Below are 15,196 nucleotides of genomic sequence, written 5' to 3'. Positions count from 1 at the left end.
GTCACCCAGCCGCAGGGCAAGAAGAGAAACACAGGGCTTCGATCATTTATTGGGCACCTTCTGTATACAAGGCTTCATACACAAAATGCAACAGGGGAAAAGGGTGTGGTTCTGTCATGAAGGAGGTTACTGTCAGAGCTCGAACAGGACAGAGGCAGTGAGAGGGCTCAGCAAGATGACAGGTGAGCACCACTAAAGCCACCACGTGGCTTGTAAAGCCATGTACAAGGGGCTGTGCCAGCAATAGCAGGCTGTTAGACCATCCTCAGCAAGGAGTCAAGGAGGGCTTCCTGGAGGAGGTGTCTTCTGAGTCCACCCAGATGAGCAGGGCTGAACCAGGGAACGTGGGCAGATCTGAGTCCACCCCTCCCCACCCTCCCCACTCTCCTCCTCGACCCCCCTCCTCCCCCACGTGTGGCAAATTAGTGTACATCTCACAATGTGGCAGCCCTCTGGGATGTTTGCTTCGCCCGTCTCTTCAGAGTCAGACTCTGATTTTATTGTCTGCTGCTATTTCTTCGATTTCTGCTAGATTAGCTTCAGCTTTTATCCTTATTTTCCATGTTTCTGTCTTGCTTGCTTTCTCTCCTCCTATTTTCTCAGGTGGCATCTGGCAATGGGTTGAAAATGGTCCCTCAAAACTTCATATCCATGAAGAACTTCCGAGTGTGGCTTAACTGGGAAATAACTCTTTGCAGGAACAATCAAGTTAAGATGAGGTCATGCTGCATCGGAGTGACCCTAATCTAGCGACACACGTCCTTTTAGGAGGCAGTCTTGACACAGACACACAGGGATGAACATGGGACTGTCTGGTGAAGGGTCTGCCAGTCAAGGGCAGCCCCCGGAAACTGGGGGGCCAAGGGTGGACCCCCGTCAGACCCCCGAGAAGCAGGGGAGACCTGGGATGGACCCCCATCAGAGCCCCCAGAAGTAACTACCTTTGCCAAAGCCTTGATTTGGGGTTTCTGGGTTGCACAACTGAGGTAATAAATACCTGTTCTAAGCTGCCCACTTTCTTGTCAATTTGCTATGGCACCCGAGGAAACTAAAACACACAGCTCGTTAATTTCTCATCTTATTTTTATTTATCTTGTTTCCTAATGAGGCCACACATTCCCCTCTAGGCACCAATGTTGCTAGTCTCACAGCTTTGATACGTAATGCTGCTACTGGTGCTCAACCTAAATATCTCATAACTTTTTACCACGACAGTCTTCTTCTGCTGATGCACAGACAAAAGCTCGTTACTGATTTCCAAACATACGTAGAGGCTTCTGGCTCCTTCTCTTTTTTCTGGCTTTTTATTAATAATTTGTAACTTGATTGGATTGCAGTAAAAGAATTTGGTTTCTGAGTGAGAAAAAGACAAACCCGTCCTGGCGTCCCTTGAGATAACAAGTCACACTGGGTACTTCATTCTCAAACTCTAAAGTTCTGATTCACACACATCTTGCTAGGGTAGGGTCTCTGATGTAACCCGATCGTGATCTCAGGAGACAGAGACGGGAAAAGGAAACCAGCTCAGTGACAATGAGGCAGGCACCGTGTGCTCCCTGAGTCATGGCCCGCGTGGAGTCATTGCTTCCCAGGGGGCTTCCCCGGGGGCTCACCAGCACGTCCTCGGCACCTGGGACAGTGCCGGCACGTGGAGGTGTTCAATAAAAACTGGCGGGATGAATGAATGAACGAGTGAAACCTTTTAGGAGAAGTGGCTTTATTATCAGTGGGTACTTCTGAGCTTCGTAATTCTGTCTTAAAACACATCCTAAGGAAACAGTGAGAGGCGTCAACAAGGTATCTGTAGCAGAATGTCCTTGCAGGGCTTAAAAATTTTTTACTTCAACCAACAACAATAAGAGATTGCTTAAATCAAGTTAGAGATATCTATATAATAAAATACACTGCACCTTTAAATCATACTTTTAATAAATTTAGTAACTGTGTAAAGTTTGGTTTAAGACACCGAAAAGCAGGATTCAGAATTACGCACAGCCAGGGAATTCCATGGTGGTGCAGAGGTTAGGGCTGTGTGCTTTCACAGCGGAGCCTGGACTCTGCCCCTGGTCGGGGGGCTAAGATCCTGCAAGTCACATGCGAGGCCAAAGAAAAAAAATTGTATATAATCAAGAGAATGAAAAGACAAGACATGGACTAGGAGAAAATATCTGCAAAACAGATATATCTAAGACAGGATTCGTGTGCAAAATGTACAAAAAGCTCTGTGTGTGCGTGCCAAGTCGCTTCAGTCGTGTCCAACTCTTTGTGACCCCATGGACTGCAGCCCACCAGGCTCCTCTGTCCGTGGGATTCTCCAGGCAAGAAGACTGGAGTGGGTTGCCATTTCCTCCCCCAGGGGATCCTCCCGACCCAGGGAAGACTCTGGCATTGGCTGGCCAGTTCTTTACCACTAGCGCCACCTAGGAAGCTCTTAAAACTCAACAGTAAGAAAACAAACCTGAATGGAAAACAGGCCAAAGATCTGAACAGATTTTCCTCGTAAGGAAGATCTGCAGATGGCAACCAAGCATGGGAAAGCTGCTTCTCCTCACGTGTCATCTGAGAAACACAAACTAAAGCAACAATGAGCTACCTGCAGGCCTGCGGGGATGACCAGAATCCAGGACACAGACGACAGGAACCCTCACCCATGGCCGCAAAATGCCTGGATGCAAAACGGGGCAGCCGCTCTGGAAGACACTCTGGTGTCTGTCTCCATGCAACACGGCAACTGCACTCCTGGTGTTTATCAAACGAGATAAACCTACATCACATAAAATCCCACACAGAGACGTTTATAGCAGCTTTCGTCCCAATTGCTAAAACTTGGAAACAGCCAGTCATTCAGCCGGTGATGAATAAATAAACTGGGGTTCATCCCGACAACAGAATATCATTAGATAATAAAAAGAAATGAGCTATTAAGTCATGAGAAGACCCAGAGAACGCTTCGGTGCGAATCACTAAGGGAAAGAAGCCAGTCTGAAACAACTACGTGCTGTGACCTTCCGGAAACCGCGGAGGCCGGGAAAGGACCGGCCGCCAGGCTTGGGGGAGGGAGTGGTGAACAGGTGGAGCACAGGGGTTTTTAGGGCCGCGGCGACTCTGCATGACGCTGTGATGATGGAGACACTCCACGTGCTTGTCTAAACCCAGAGAATGTGCACCATGAGGGAAGCTTCAGGTGAACTGTGGGCGCTGGTCAGTAATAATGGAGCAGGGCTGCTGGTCACTCCCTTGATCCACTGGTGCTCTGAGGCCCGTCTCAGCCCGGGCACATGGCTACCCACTGTGCTGCCAGACACACCTACACCCCAACCTCAGCTTCCCCCAAAGCCCACTGTCTCCACCGCCTTCCCCCAGACCTTGGGGCCAGCTGTCCAGTGCTAACAGGGCCCAGGACCCTCCCACGCCCACCCATAAGCCTGGAGACCCGGCCCAGCCCCTCTCCCCCACCTCTAACTGGTCTCCACACCCTCTTTATTCCATCTTCTCAGCCCGCTGACGTCTGCCTCTCCCGAACCCCTCCACGCAGCTAAGTGGACGTCTCAGCAGAGCAGGGGAGAAATCATTAGGGCCAAAGATATGAGGGCCCCACTTTTTCTTTTTAATTTCAGAGAGTTTGTCTTTTTTAAGCAGTCACAGGTTCACATCAAACATCGCAGGGAGGCACAGAGACTCCCAGCTGCCTCTGGTCCCCATGCACACACAGCCCCCGCCCCCGCCCTGCAGAACGGAGAGCGTGCTGCCCCACAACAGCCCCGGCCGCCCCCAACCGGATGCAGCCCACTGTCGGCCCCCGGGCTGCACGTGGACGCACCCCCCACCTTGGCTTCCCCGGTGGCCCCCTGCAAGGGAGGGCCTAGACTATCGATGTGCCAGGGGGTGGATGGCCCTTCCAAGAGGAGGTCAACGCCAGACCAGCGGATGGACACCTCTGTCCGCCACAGGCAGCACCGGCCACCAGCAAACACAGGGTGACCCTCCACACAGAGTCACCAGACGCCTTGGACGCCCAGCACAGACCACGGCCCTCGTCTCAGGAGCAGCCTTCTGTGCCCCGACAGGGTGCACCTCCATGGAAGCCACCGCCGGCTCTCCCGAAGCCCTGCCCGCCCATCACAAGGGAGACCCAGCGTGACTGCGGTCTCATCAAAGGCACAGAGCGAGCCTGGGTCAGCAGGCGTTTGACCAACGGACCAGAGGGAAGCCACCACCGCCCCAGGATCAGGAGACAGGGCCGCCGGACGAGGCGCAGGGCCACAAGGCAGCGCAGAGCAGCATCAGCGAGGGCGCGGGAGAGGGTGCAGCCTGACCACGGGCTGACCCGGCCCTCTGGGAGCAGACCACGGGCTGACCCGGCCCTCCGGGAGCAGACGGGCAGCAGGGACACATGCAGACGCTCAGCCCCGAGTCCTTCCTGATAAGCCTGCTACAAACCCGCTTATTTCTCTGAAATCATCTCCTCGGCATAAAGGTGCTTTCTGGAGGAAAAAAAAAAAAACTGAAAGCCATCAAACACAAAATGATGGAAAGAAAGTAGAACTATGACACATCCACAGGATGGAAAAACGGAACAGCCACGAGAAGCCACGGAAACGCTGCTCATGTGGACACAGGGCCACAGGAGTGCCCCTAAGGCCACTGAGATGCACGCTGAAAAGCGGCCAGAATGCTGAATTCTATGTCATGTATGTTTTACCATAAAAAATGCTATTAGGAAGAAAAACATCAGGGCTTCCGTGGTGGCCGGTGCTGAGGGGTCCTCCTGCCGGTGCGGGGGATGTGAGTTCGATCCCTGACCCGGAAAGAGTCTATGTGCTGCGGGGTGACGACGCCAGCGCGCCAGCCACTGAGGCCTGCACAGCCACGCTGCCAGAGACGCCCCGGACCCAGCGCACCGCGCTAGAGGGCAGCCTGCCCGCCGCCCCCGCAGGAAGCCTACACACAAAACAAAGACTCGGCACAGCCGGAAATAAATAAATGATAAGTTTGAATAAAAAAGAAATATCTAACAAAAAATGCACACATACACGATTATCCACATCTGTGTGTAAGCGCGTCCTGCAAGCAAGGAAACTCCTGGGGGAAACGTAGGGGTGGCACACGGGTGCGACTCCACCATCGCTCCTGCTCCATTTAAACCCACCAAATCCCAGAGCGGCTCCAAGGCTGTGCTTTGCAAGGGGATATAGACTATTCTGCCCCCTCAAGCTTCCACCTGAGAACAAACCCGCCTCCTCGCCGGCTCCCTCACTGAGGCCTGGGCGCCGGGCACCGCACCCCAGCCAGGGCAGCACCCCAGGAGCCAGGCCATCCCCGCCGGCCTGTGTGGGCAGCTGCAGCCTCCGCGCTTATCAAGGCCACGGACATATGCTTCCCCCTCGCCACACAAGGGGAGAAACTCGTCCCTTCCCAGGCTTCTGGCCTGCCGGCCTCCTGCGGAGAGGGGCCCGGGACCAGGCCCCACAGCAAGAGCCTCTCCGACCGTGGTCACCCTGGTCCACAGGTGCAGCAGGCAGTGAGACGCCCGTGGGTTTGAGGACACCTCAGGGCACTTCGCGTTTGGGGATCTCGGGTCCATCTGAGCACCCACTGCAAATCCCAGGGACTCTCCCCAGTAAAATGTACCCGCTTGTAAAAACTCGCAGGCAATTTCAGAGACTCCACCCAGTCAGCCTGGAGCCTGGAACCTTCAGGCCTTCAGGTCACCCTTCTCCAAACCTCAGTCCTCACCTGTTGAATGCAGGCTGGAAACTGCCCCTCCAGGCGAGAACTGTCAGTCAATCCTCCTAAACCTCTGTGCCCGCCAGGCCTCTCCCCCGCAGGCTCCAGACCCACAGCCTCTTTGATGACTCAGACCCTCCAAGGCATTTCTCTTATCTTTCTGTCCAACCCTGCCTCTCCCCACGGCCCCCTTCTTGGCAAGAGGCACCCCTTCACTCGGGACTCAGGCCAGTCCTAGGAGTCACGGTCCAGGCCTTGCTCCTCACCCTACCCCCATCCCCCAGCAGGACCAGGAAGGCCCCCCGAGCCTCTCATTCCACATCCACTCCCCCCAGGGGACAGAAGCACCCCCTCTCCCGCCAGGTGTAACAACACCAAGCGTCTCTGGCCACTGCAGATGCCCCTGGGGGCAAGAGGATCCCTCCCACTGGGACCCTCTGCTCAGGTCTCATTCTGAGGCCTCAGGTCTGGCCGGACCCTGCCTCTGGCCTCCAAGCAGGCTGCCTGCCTCCATCCTGCTGAGAGCTCACATCCCATGGGACACGTCACCTGGCTGGGGTCGTAGTGAACAAGTCGAGTCAAGAGGCACTGTCAGCGCCTGACTCTCCCCCTCACACGTGCCGGAAAATAGCACGCCCCCGCCCCTGCCCTCTGGGCGCCCACACCTCTCCTACACAGCGAGGAACCGAAGAAAAACAGATGAAAGCCACATGACCATGTTCAGCCACCAACTGAAAAACAGCTTTTCACACTAAATCAGCCAAAGCCATGGAGAAGGGCATGGCAACCCAACTCCAGTATTCTTGCCTGGCGAATCCCTTGGACAGAGAAGCCTGGCAGGCTAGAGTCTGTGGGGTCAAAAAGAGTCAGACACAACTAAGCAACTCTGCTCGCGCGCTGCGCCCACAGGCAAGCACAGCTAAAGCTGGCTAGGGTGGGTGGCCACAGCCACACCATCTGTTGGTGGGTCTTAAATTGATGCTCCCTTTGGAGAGACCCTGACCACACCAACAAGATCTCTGAAACCCAGTAAGTCCATCTTGAATTTCAGTAATTCCACCTCTAAACAATGCTACATGCAGAAAGAGAAAAAAATCTATGTATGAATATGTTCATATGACATTACTTTCCAAAATGAAAAAAAATTTTTTTTAATTGGAAACAACTGTCCAATCGTGAGGAAAATGTTGAGAAAACTTTGGTGAATCTTCTCCACACAAACTACACAATCATTTATAGTGAGGACTATGAGGAATGTGTAATAAATGCACAACATAAAACTGCATCCATAACATGATTCCAACTTTGTTTCAAAACCACGATGAGCAGGGGGTATGGACAGGTGGGAAGAACTCCAGGTGATTTCTACTTCTTTCCACTTCTGAACTTTCCAAATTTTCTTTAAAAGGCATGTATTACATAAAAATGTGCTTTAACGAGTTGTTTCAAAGGGAAGAAATAAATCCATTCCTCTGGGTTAAGGCTCTCTGTCTACAGGGGCCCCCATCAGAAGTAAAACACTGCGGGGCTCGGGGACACAGACGTGATTAAAACAGAGCTGGGCCCCAACTGGGATCCCGTTCAGTCCCCAGGAGGGGCGGGCAGTGTCAGACAGGTCCTGACACAAGGACCTGGGAGGAGCCTGGGGTGACCCCAGAGAGAGTGCCTGGGGTGGGGGATGAGGGGGAAGAGACAGGGGATGAGGGGGAAGGTGGGGGGGATGAGGGGTGAGGGAAGCTGCTCGAGGGTCCTCTGGGGCTCCTGCCCATCTCCTGCTCCCAGCCCCCGCCCACACCAGGAACCAGGAGGAGTGAAGGGGGTCATCCAGGCAGGAGGGAGCGGGGTGGGCAGCCGCGGGTCTGAGGGGCCCGCACGCCTGGTCTCAGGACTGAGGACCCTCGTCAGGCTGACCTCTGCAGCTCCACCGCGTTCCTCGGTGGCCCGTTAGCTTTCACCCTGAGCGCAGAGCGCATCTCTGACGGCCCCTGAGTTGAGAACTGCTGGTGACCCCACAAGCAACAGTCACAACCACCACTTCCCAAACGATCCCAAGCCTTCCGGGGGCCCCCCTGAGAGCCTGAGCCGCGAGAGAAGATGGGGTCCTGTGGGGGCGTGAAGCCGCCGGGCCTCCTAGGGGCTGCAGAGCGCGGCTCCGGCGCGTGCTGAGCACGTAGGGGTGGGAGGGAGGCCGGGGGAGCCCGCCGCCCGACACCCCGCCCGCGGGGACCAGGCCCGCAGCCACTGACCTTCTCCAGCCTCTCGAAGTGCTCGCGCAGGAACCGCATGGGGCGCTCGGGCTTGGCCAAGCAAAGCTGCACGATGCAGTCCTTGAGCACCTGCTGGATGCCGCGCCTCTGCACGTAGAGCTCACAGGCCCGCAGGCCGTCGTCTTCGTCCAGCTGCTGCGCCCCCGGCGCGGCCATGGCGACGCGCGGCGCGTCCTGCGGGAGAGGCGAGTCCGCAGGCCGCGCGCCTCCAGCAAGCGCCCGGGCCTGACCCGGCCTGGCGACCGGGGCGTTTGCCCTGCCAGAGGCCCCTCGTCCTCGAGGCAAAGCTCACCTCTAGGCAGATGCTCGCGGGGGCGCGTGGGGGCCCGCCAGGGCCGGTGGGGAAGCGGGGAAGCGGGGCGGCCGGCCTGTGCGCGCAGCCGGCCAGTAAGGGGTCTCACGTGCGACCATCCCTCCCCTCCCCGGACCTTCCTGGCTAGAGGGCCTCCCGCGAGCTCCCGGGGAGATGATGGGGGCGGGGGGCGCGGTTACACGGTCCGCAGCAAAAGGAAGGGAAACGGGAAAGGAACGAAGCCAGGAGCCGGGCCTCCCGGGAAGACGAACCCGGAGAACAATGGCAGGGCCGCGCGTCCGGCCCGCGCTCGGCCAGGTCACAATGACAGCTCGGAACCCGGCCTGCCGGCCCGCGCTGCACGCAACTCGGCGACCCCGGCCCCCGCGCCCCCTGTCCCCGCGCTCAGACCACCGCGGCACCATGGCCCGGGTCGGGCTAAGAGGCGGGGGCTCCCCCAGGGCCCACGCTTCCCGGTGCCTCCGGACGGCCGAGGGCTCCAGCGCTGACCCTCCCCAGCCCCGCGTACCTGGATGCGCGGCGCCCAAGGCCGGAGGTGGCTGCGCGGGGACGCGGGCACGGCGGGCGAGCGGTCCCGCACTGCAGCGGCGCCGCCTTCCGCCCGCCCCCGCGCCGCGCCGCGCGGTCCACCCTCCTACCGGCCCACCCCCAACCCCCTCTCCCTGCCGCCCAGATCTCCCGCCTGGGCAAACTACCCCTGCCCCCGCTCCCCCTCCCGTCCCGCCTCCTCACCCTCACCCCAGACATGCAGGCTGACAAGCCCCACATTTGACAGACCGACACATATCAGTGTGCTGCTGCGCTGCCAGGAGGACCACCACGACCGCCCCCACGCGCCTGCCTCACACCTTCACCCCCCCAATGGAGGCTCGATTACCCAGCTTGCCCATCTGGCTGGTGGCAGCCCCCTGGGGCCTTGGGGGTGATGGTGAGCACCCCCCCCCCAACCTTCACACCTGGGTGTCACCTCTGGGTCACAGGGCCTGCACTGGTGGCCCCTGATTAGGGGCACCAGCTTCACCCAGATTGGGGGGGGGGGTCATCACAGGGTCACTCTAAATTCTTCCCCCAGCCCAGGGGTCCCAGAAGTCAGAGGCCAGCACAGCCCCTAAGCCTCCAGCCAGGCTGGCAGCAATGGGAGTCAGTCGCCTGTGTTTTCCAGTTGCCTAACAGCTCGTTTTGGAGAAGGAAATAGCGACCCACTCCAGTGTTCTTGCCTGGAGAATCCCATGGTGGAGGGGCCTGGGGTGAGTCCTGCCAGAGGGTCGCAAAAGTCGGACGTGACTTAGCAACTAAACCACCACCACCACCATCACGTTTTGCCCCCGTTCTGCCTGGGTAGTGGCAGAAATGTCATTTCAGGCAGTTGGGGGTCCCCACCCTTTGCCTGGAGGCTTCCCAGACGGTGCTAGTGGTAAAGAACCCTCCTGTCAATGCAGGAGATCTAACAGATGCTGGTCCAATCCCTGGGTCAGCAAGATCCCCTGGAGGAGGGCACGCAGTCCACTTCAGTATTCTTGCCTGGAGAATCCCACGGATGGAGGAAGGTGGCCTGGTGGGGAGGGTGACAAAACCGGGGGCCAGGTTTCACATGACAGACTTCTGTGGGAGGCGTACGCTCCAGGGCAGGCTTCTGTTCTCAGGGCCTCCTGGGTGCTCCCGAGATCTGTGTGGGGCCCTCCCCCGCATGGTCCGCGGGAGGGGGACCCTCTCTGAGGATGGCCTTTGGACCCCAGCACCCCCCCCACCACACACACACACCCTTAGCTGGATGCTTTGCCCGGGCAGAGAGCCCCCGGACCGCGGCTGGCAGACCAGGTGCAGTGGCTGGCAGGCAGCTGGGTGCCCGGCCCCCCAGAACCTTGCTCCCCGGCCCCTCTCAGCTGGGACTGAATGAGCCCCATGCTCCCGCCACCACGGGGGCAGCCCCCACCAGCCTCTCCCCTCAGACCCTTCCAGGCCCCTTGGGGGCCTATCTCAGGGGCCCCCACATCCAGGGCCTGCAGGTGGGCCGCCCTAAGAGCCCTGCCCCAGCAGTCCAACCTGCTGGAAAGCCCCCTCATTTCTCCTGGGGCCCCAACCCCCTTCACCGGTCACTTGGGTGGAAGGGAAACACTTCCCATTCATCCAGGCACTCACCGCTTTGAGGCAGGGAGCCAGGGGCCCTCAAACCAGGCCCGGCCTCCCCATGTCCAGAACCGGGTGGCACTGACTGGTTGTTGCTGCTGTTGAGAGGCTGAATCGTGTCCGACTCTTGCGACCACATGAGCTGTAGCCCCAGGCCCCTCTGTCCGTGGGATTCTCCAGGCAAGAATACGGAGTGGGCTGCCACTTGCCCCTCAGGGGATCTTCCTGACCCGGGCACAGAGCCCACGTCTCCTGCACTACTGCTGAGCCGCCAAGGCAGCCCAGCTCATGTTCCCAGTGATGGCACAGTGGTTCCTCGCAGCTGATCCAGGTGCCTCCACCCTGAACTACACGACCCACGCCCCTTCCCGTGAGATGGGGGGTGAGCACAGGGCCCATTAGGGAAGCCGACTAGACCGCGGGTGGCCAGTGCCCTCGCGTGGGGACAGCAGGGATGCCCCGCCTGGAGCAGGGTCAGGGAGCTGAGTGGACCAGTGTCGCCACGCACAGCTGGGTCAAGGTCCTTACCTCGCTGGGCTGGACAGTGACAAGCCCTGGTTGACTGGGCGTCCTGAAGACGTGAGGCGGGGATCATGTCGTCGGCAAACGTCCCCACAAGCTGTGCTGGCCTGTGTGTCCCCTCCAGCCCTCCTGCTTTCCCCACAGAAGGGCTGCTCGTGCCGCAGCTCGGGGTCCTCACCCCGCCCTGGAGCCTGAGTCTCCACGTCTTGCAAAGGTCCAGCTTCAAAACCACCTTATTTTCCAACCACCTGCTCCCCCGCCCCAGACTCCTGGTGGTGACAAGTCCAGTTCACCTGCCAAGATTCAACAGGGACATTGCTTCTGTGAGGAACTCTCCCTGCCTGGGGCCCTCACACCTGCAGGCCAGCTTGAGCCCTTGGGGGTGCCGCCGGGGTCTCCCTGCAGCCCTGGCTCTGTGCCAAGCGAGCCGGAGGCTGATTGCTGAACCTGCCCCCTTCTCTGGCCCCTGCTGTGCCGAGCACCCCAGGGAGTGTGGACGCTGCGCATCTTGTCCTTTAGGCCCTAAGGGGCAAGGAGACAGACGTGGGTACCTGCCCAGGCGAGGGAGGTCTCAGTACGTCCCCGGCCCGGGGGTGCTGAGCTGGGCTTGGCAGGCAGACTTCTAGGTGGGTCCTGCTTCCTCACCAGCAACAGCGTGGGGGCCGTCGGGGGCTTCACCTGGAAGACCCTCCAGTCTCCCGCCTGTGGGCGTGGAGGTGGGCGTGGCTGCCAGCACCTGCTGACGGGGAACCAAAGGGACCCACTGGGATGAGCAAGAAGCAGGTGATCAGTCCAGTGACCGCAAGGCTACCAGTTACAGCTCGTCCAGCCACGTCCCTCCTGGTGGGGCTGGGGGGATGGTGGCAAGCTCAGCCCCCTGCACAGAGCAGAGCCGTCAGGCCTGTGCGGGTGCAGAAGAGGAGCCCAAGCAGGAGCCTGAGGGGAGGGACCCGTCCTGGAGCTCGGGGTAGGGGTCCGAGAGGCGCAGGCCACCCAAGGCGCGGGCCCCCAGGGAAGGACAAGCCCAGGCCTCCAGGGTTGCTTTCAGGGGACACACCCGAGCCCTGCTGGACTCCTGACCCACTGACGCAAGATGATCAGGAGTGTGAGGCCCTACGTTTGTGGTGACTTCCACAACATCTGCAGAGGACAAAAGCAGGGACACCCGCGGGCGGCAAAGGTCTCCTGTCCCCAGTGCCCCAGGCCCTGGCCCCCTCATCTGTGCCTGGTGAGGTCCTTCCTCTTCATCCCCGCCGTCCACAGGTTTCCTGCCCTCAGCTTTGTGAGGAGGGTCTGCTGTGGACGCCGGGACCCCGAGCGTCCCACAAGAACCGGCCGGAGGAGCTAATGAACAGACCGACCAAGCACGCTGGCTCGCAGCGGTTTATTGTGCTGGTGAAATGACACAGTCCAGGACACTGAACGGGGGCTCCTGGAACAGACCTGAAGTCACTCCTTCCTGCCCTGACCGGGTCTTTAAAATCCATTCGGAGGAGAAGGTTCCCTCCCGACTCCTGCCTATACAGTTGGGGCAGTTCCATCACATTTCGGCTCAAACGTAGAGAATTTCAAAGTTCTACCATCATGTCAAGGTACATACCCAGTGTCAACTCAGTCACTTCAAGTGTCCAGTGCTATGAAATGGTCAAAACTGCAACCTGATTTAAAGTGTTTTCCCTCATCCAGCCGGGCCAAGGCCAGGGACCAGACTGGGAAAAAGGAGAAGTTTGCGTTCTTCCTCTCCCTTGAGCGGCCACCCCACCACAAACTTGCCAACTGGGCTTCGCCGCCTATTGCATCGGGACAGCCTCTGGCAGCTAGGATGCCCAGACCCCAGCCACCGCACCAGCCTCACTGCCTCAGGGAAGCGGGACGCAGATTCACGGCCCCGTGTGGAGGCGGCTCTCACCACATGGATGCGCACGCACACGCCTCGGGTGGTGTGTACCCACCCGTCCCAGGCTCACCCTCTGGCCGCTGTGAACAACGGGGGCAGACCCGAGAGCCCGCCCCTCCCCTCCGTCCCCTGCCCCCCCGCCCCGATTTCCCTTCTGCACCCGCGTGTAGAATTGGCAGGTCACTTGCTAATCCTGTTTAATTTTTTTAGGAACCACAGGGTTCCTCGGTGGCTGCACTAGCTTACATTCCCACCACTGAGGCTCAGGGTCCTAATTTCTCCACATTCTTCCAAATGTCTACTCACCTGATTTGAGCATTTCTGCTTCTGCCATCCACGTCTCTCTCTTATGTAGCTTCCTGTTCCTGTTTCATGTTTTCTCGCCTTTCTAGGCACGGTCTGTCTAAGTACTGGCCCCTCTGTCCTACTGCCCCTGTTTATTCAGTCTGGAAGGACATCTGGGGACGGGACAGGAGGCTGGACTCCCCTGAGCGCTCACAGAGCCACCACCTCAGTCAGGAGGCTCAGGCACCATCACTATAAGAAGCTCCCTCGCCACACTGGTGCGGTCACACCCAGCCCATGCCCCAGCCCCGGAGACCACTCCCGGGGCCTCCACTCCCGCAACTGTCATCTCAGGACTGTTTACAGGGACTCAGGCAGTCAGTGTCTCGTCGTGACTGTCTTTTACTCATCACACCCGCTGAGTGCACTCAGAGGTGCACCCGCGTCTCTGCCTGTATCAACAGTCCTTCCTCTTTGTTTCTGAGTAGAACTGAGTTAACGTCCACATGTAGAGTCTGTTACTGATTTTTATGCTCTGACTTCACTTCCTTCACGTTTGTCAAGGTCTGTTTTATGGCCCAGGATCCACACGGTCTACTCCGGCACGTCTCCGGGCACTGTGAACAGCGTGCACTACGTGCCTATTGGCTGGAGGGCTCCATGAGTGTCCACTGATCCCTCCGATCGACAGTGTTCTGTGTCCTTTCCGAATGCCCAGTCGTCCCAGCAGCGGTGAGGAGTGGGAGCCGAGGCCCCACCTGAAACTGGGGGGTTTGTCTCTCTCACTGCAGCTCCACCAGTGTTTGCTCTGTGTATGTTAAAGATCTGCTTGGGTCGTAAACATTGCGATTGCTATGTACCTGCCTGCTGGGCTGATCCTTTTATTGTTATACAATCGACCAGTTTTTCCCCTGGAAATTCCCCTTGCTCTGATGTCTACCTTGGCTGACGGTCATCATTCTACTTTTTCAAAAAGAATGTTTACATGATAGATCTTTTCCCATTCTTTTTCTTTCCGCCTCCCCATGTTATCACAGTTGAAGAGAGTTTCAGCGTGTGACAGACAACGTCAAGTTGGGTCACAGGTTTTATTCCTCCTGCGAATCTGTGTGTCTTCTCACTGGTGTGTACACGCCATTCACATCTGCAGTAACTGCTGATAATCAGTGCTCAAGTGGCGCTTGTCCTCTCTCGTGCCAGTGTGGGGTACCTGGGTATCCGTCAGAATTCCACTGGATGGCGTGCTGAGTGCATCGCTGTCGACGTCTGTGAGCGGCGCTCTACACACTCCCGTGTGCGCATGCAGTCATCAGTCCAGGGGCACTGACGTTCCTCCACGTCGTGTGGTGCAGAATCCTCCCTCCACTGCTCTCACTTCTCTCACACAGAGTACCCTGGTTTGCTGCGACCATCAGATGTTAAAAAACGTGCCACTTCCTTCTGGCCACTGTGATTTCCAGCAAGAAATCTCTCGTTCATACTCACGTCCCTCTGGAGGCAAAACAGCATCTCTCTCTGTTTTCACATTTTTTTTCTGTCATTTGTTTTCAGAGATTTAATTACGATGTGTCTTGATAAGGGTTTTTAGAGGGCTTAGCTCTTCCCTGGTGGCTCAGATGGTAAAGAATCCTCCTCCAATGCAGGAGACTCGGGTTCCATCCCTGGGTGGGCAAGATCCCCTGGAGAAGGGAAGAGCTACCCACTCCAGTATTCCTGCCTGGAGAAGTCCATGGACAGAGGAGCCTGGGGGCTACAGCCACGGTGACACAGAGTCGGACACGACTGAGCGACGAACACTACACGCCGGCCTACATAGGCCTCAGTCAGTCTGTTGTGTCTATGGGTTTGTCTTTCGCCAAATTCAGGAAGTTTCTGGCCGTTATTCCTTGCAGCGCTTTGCAGCCCACATGCTCCCTCCTCTTGCTCCGGGTCTCTGGTGACTGAGGCTGTGTGTCTCTTCTTTTTCAGTCTATTCTCTGCTGCTTAGATCGAGCAGACTCTACTGCTTTATCTGTGAATCTCCTGATTCTCTCCTTCATCCCCACTTTGTTATCACGT

General features: G+C 57.9%; 2 protein-coding genes across 2 annotated transcripts in view; one reads left to right on the top strand and one right to left on the bottom strand.

The window, feature by feature from the left end:
* PRKAR1B (protein kinase cAMP-dependent type I regulatory subunit beta) overlaps positions 1-8,967 on the bottom strand; it is a 68,713-nt gene extending 59,746 nt beyond the window's left edge. Inside the window, exons 1-2 of the mRNA XM_043455605.1 lie at positions 8,816-8,967; positions 7,974-8,168 (exon numbers count right to left, since the gene is read on the bottom strand). Coding sequence (XP_043311540.1) covers positions 7,974-8,150 — 177 coding nt within the window. The 5' untranslated portion in view covers positions 8,151-8,168; positions 8,816-8,967. The remainder of the gene's footprint in view (positions 1-7,973; positions 8,169-8,815) is intronic.
* Positions 8,569-12,360, top strand: LOC122432905 (wiskott-Aldrich syndrome protein homolog 1-like). Its single transcript, XM_043455204.1, has 5 exons — positions 8,569-8,993; positions 9,117-9,235; positions 9,380-9,447; positions 10,191-10,313; positions 12,220-12,360. The coding sequence occupies exons 1-5, from the start codon at positions 8,569-8,571 to the stop codon at positions 12,358-12,360; spliced, it is 876 nt and encodes a 291-aa protein (XP_043311139.1).
* Positions 12,361-15,196: the final 2,836 nt, after the last annotated feature.

Source organism: Cervus canadensis, chromosome 32, assembly GCF_019320065.1.
Source record: "Cervus canadensis isolate Bull #8, Minnesota chromosome 32, ASM1932006v1, whole genome shotgun sequence".
Taxonomy (NCBI): Eukaryota; Metazoa; Chordata; class Mammalia; order Artiodactyla; family Cervidae; genus Cervus; species Cervus canadensis.
This window is presented reverse-complemented; position numbering and strand designations above follow the sequence as displayed.

Excerpts from the sequence above, each read along its gene's own strand:
- LOC122432905 (XM_043455204.1), top strand. The coding sequence starts at position 8,569 with ATGGCAGGGCCGCGCGTCCGGCCCGCGCTCGGCCAGGTCACAATGACA. Across the intron at positions 9,448-10,190 it reads CCAGGCTGGCAGCAATGGGA|CTGGGACTGAATGAGCCCCA; the intron begins GTCAGTCGCCTG and ends GGCCCCTCTCAG. Across the intron at positions 10,314-12,219 it reads CCCACATCCAGGGCCTGCAG|GTTTCCTGCCCTCAGCTTTG; the intron begins GTGGGCCGCCCT and ends CGCCGTCCACAG.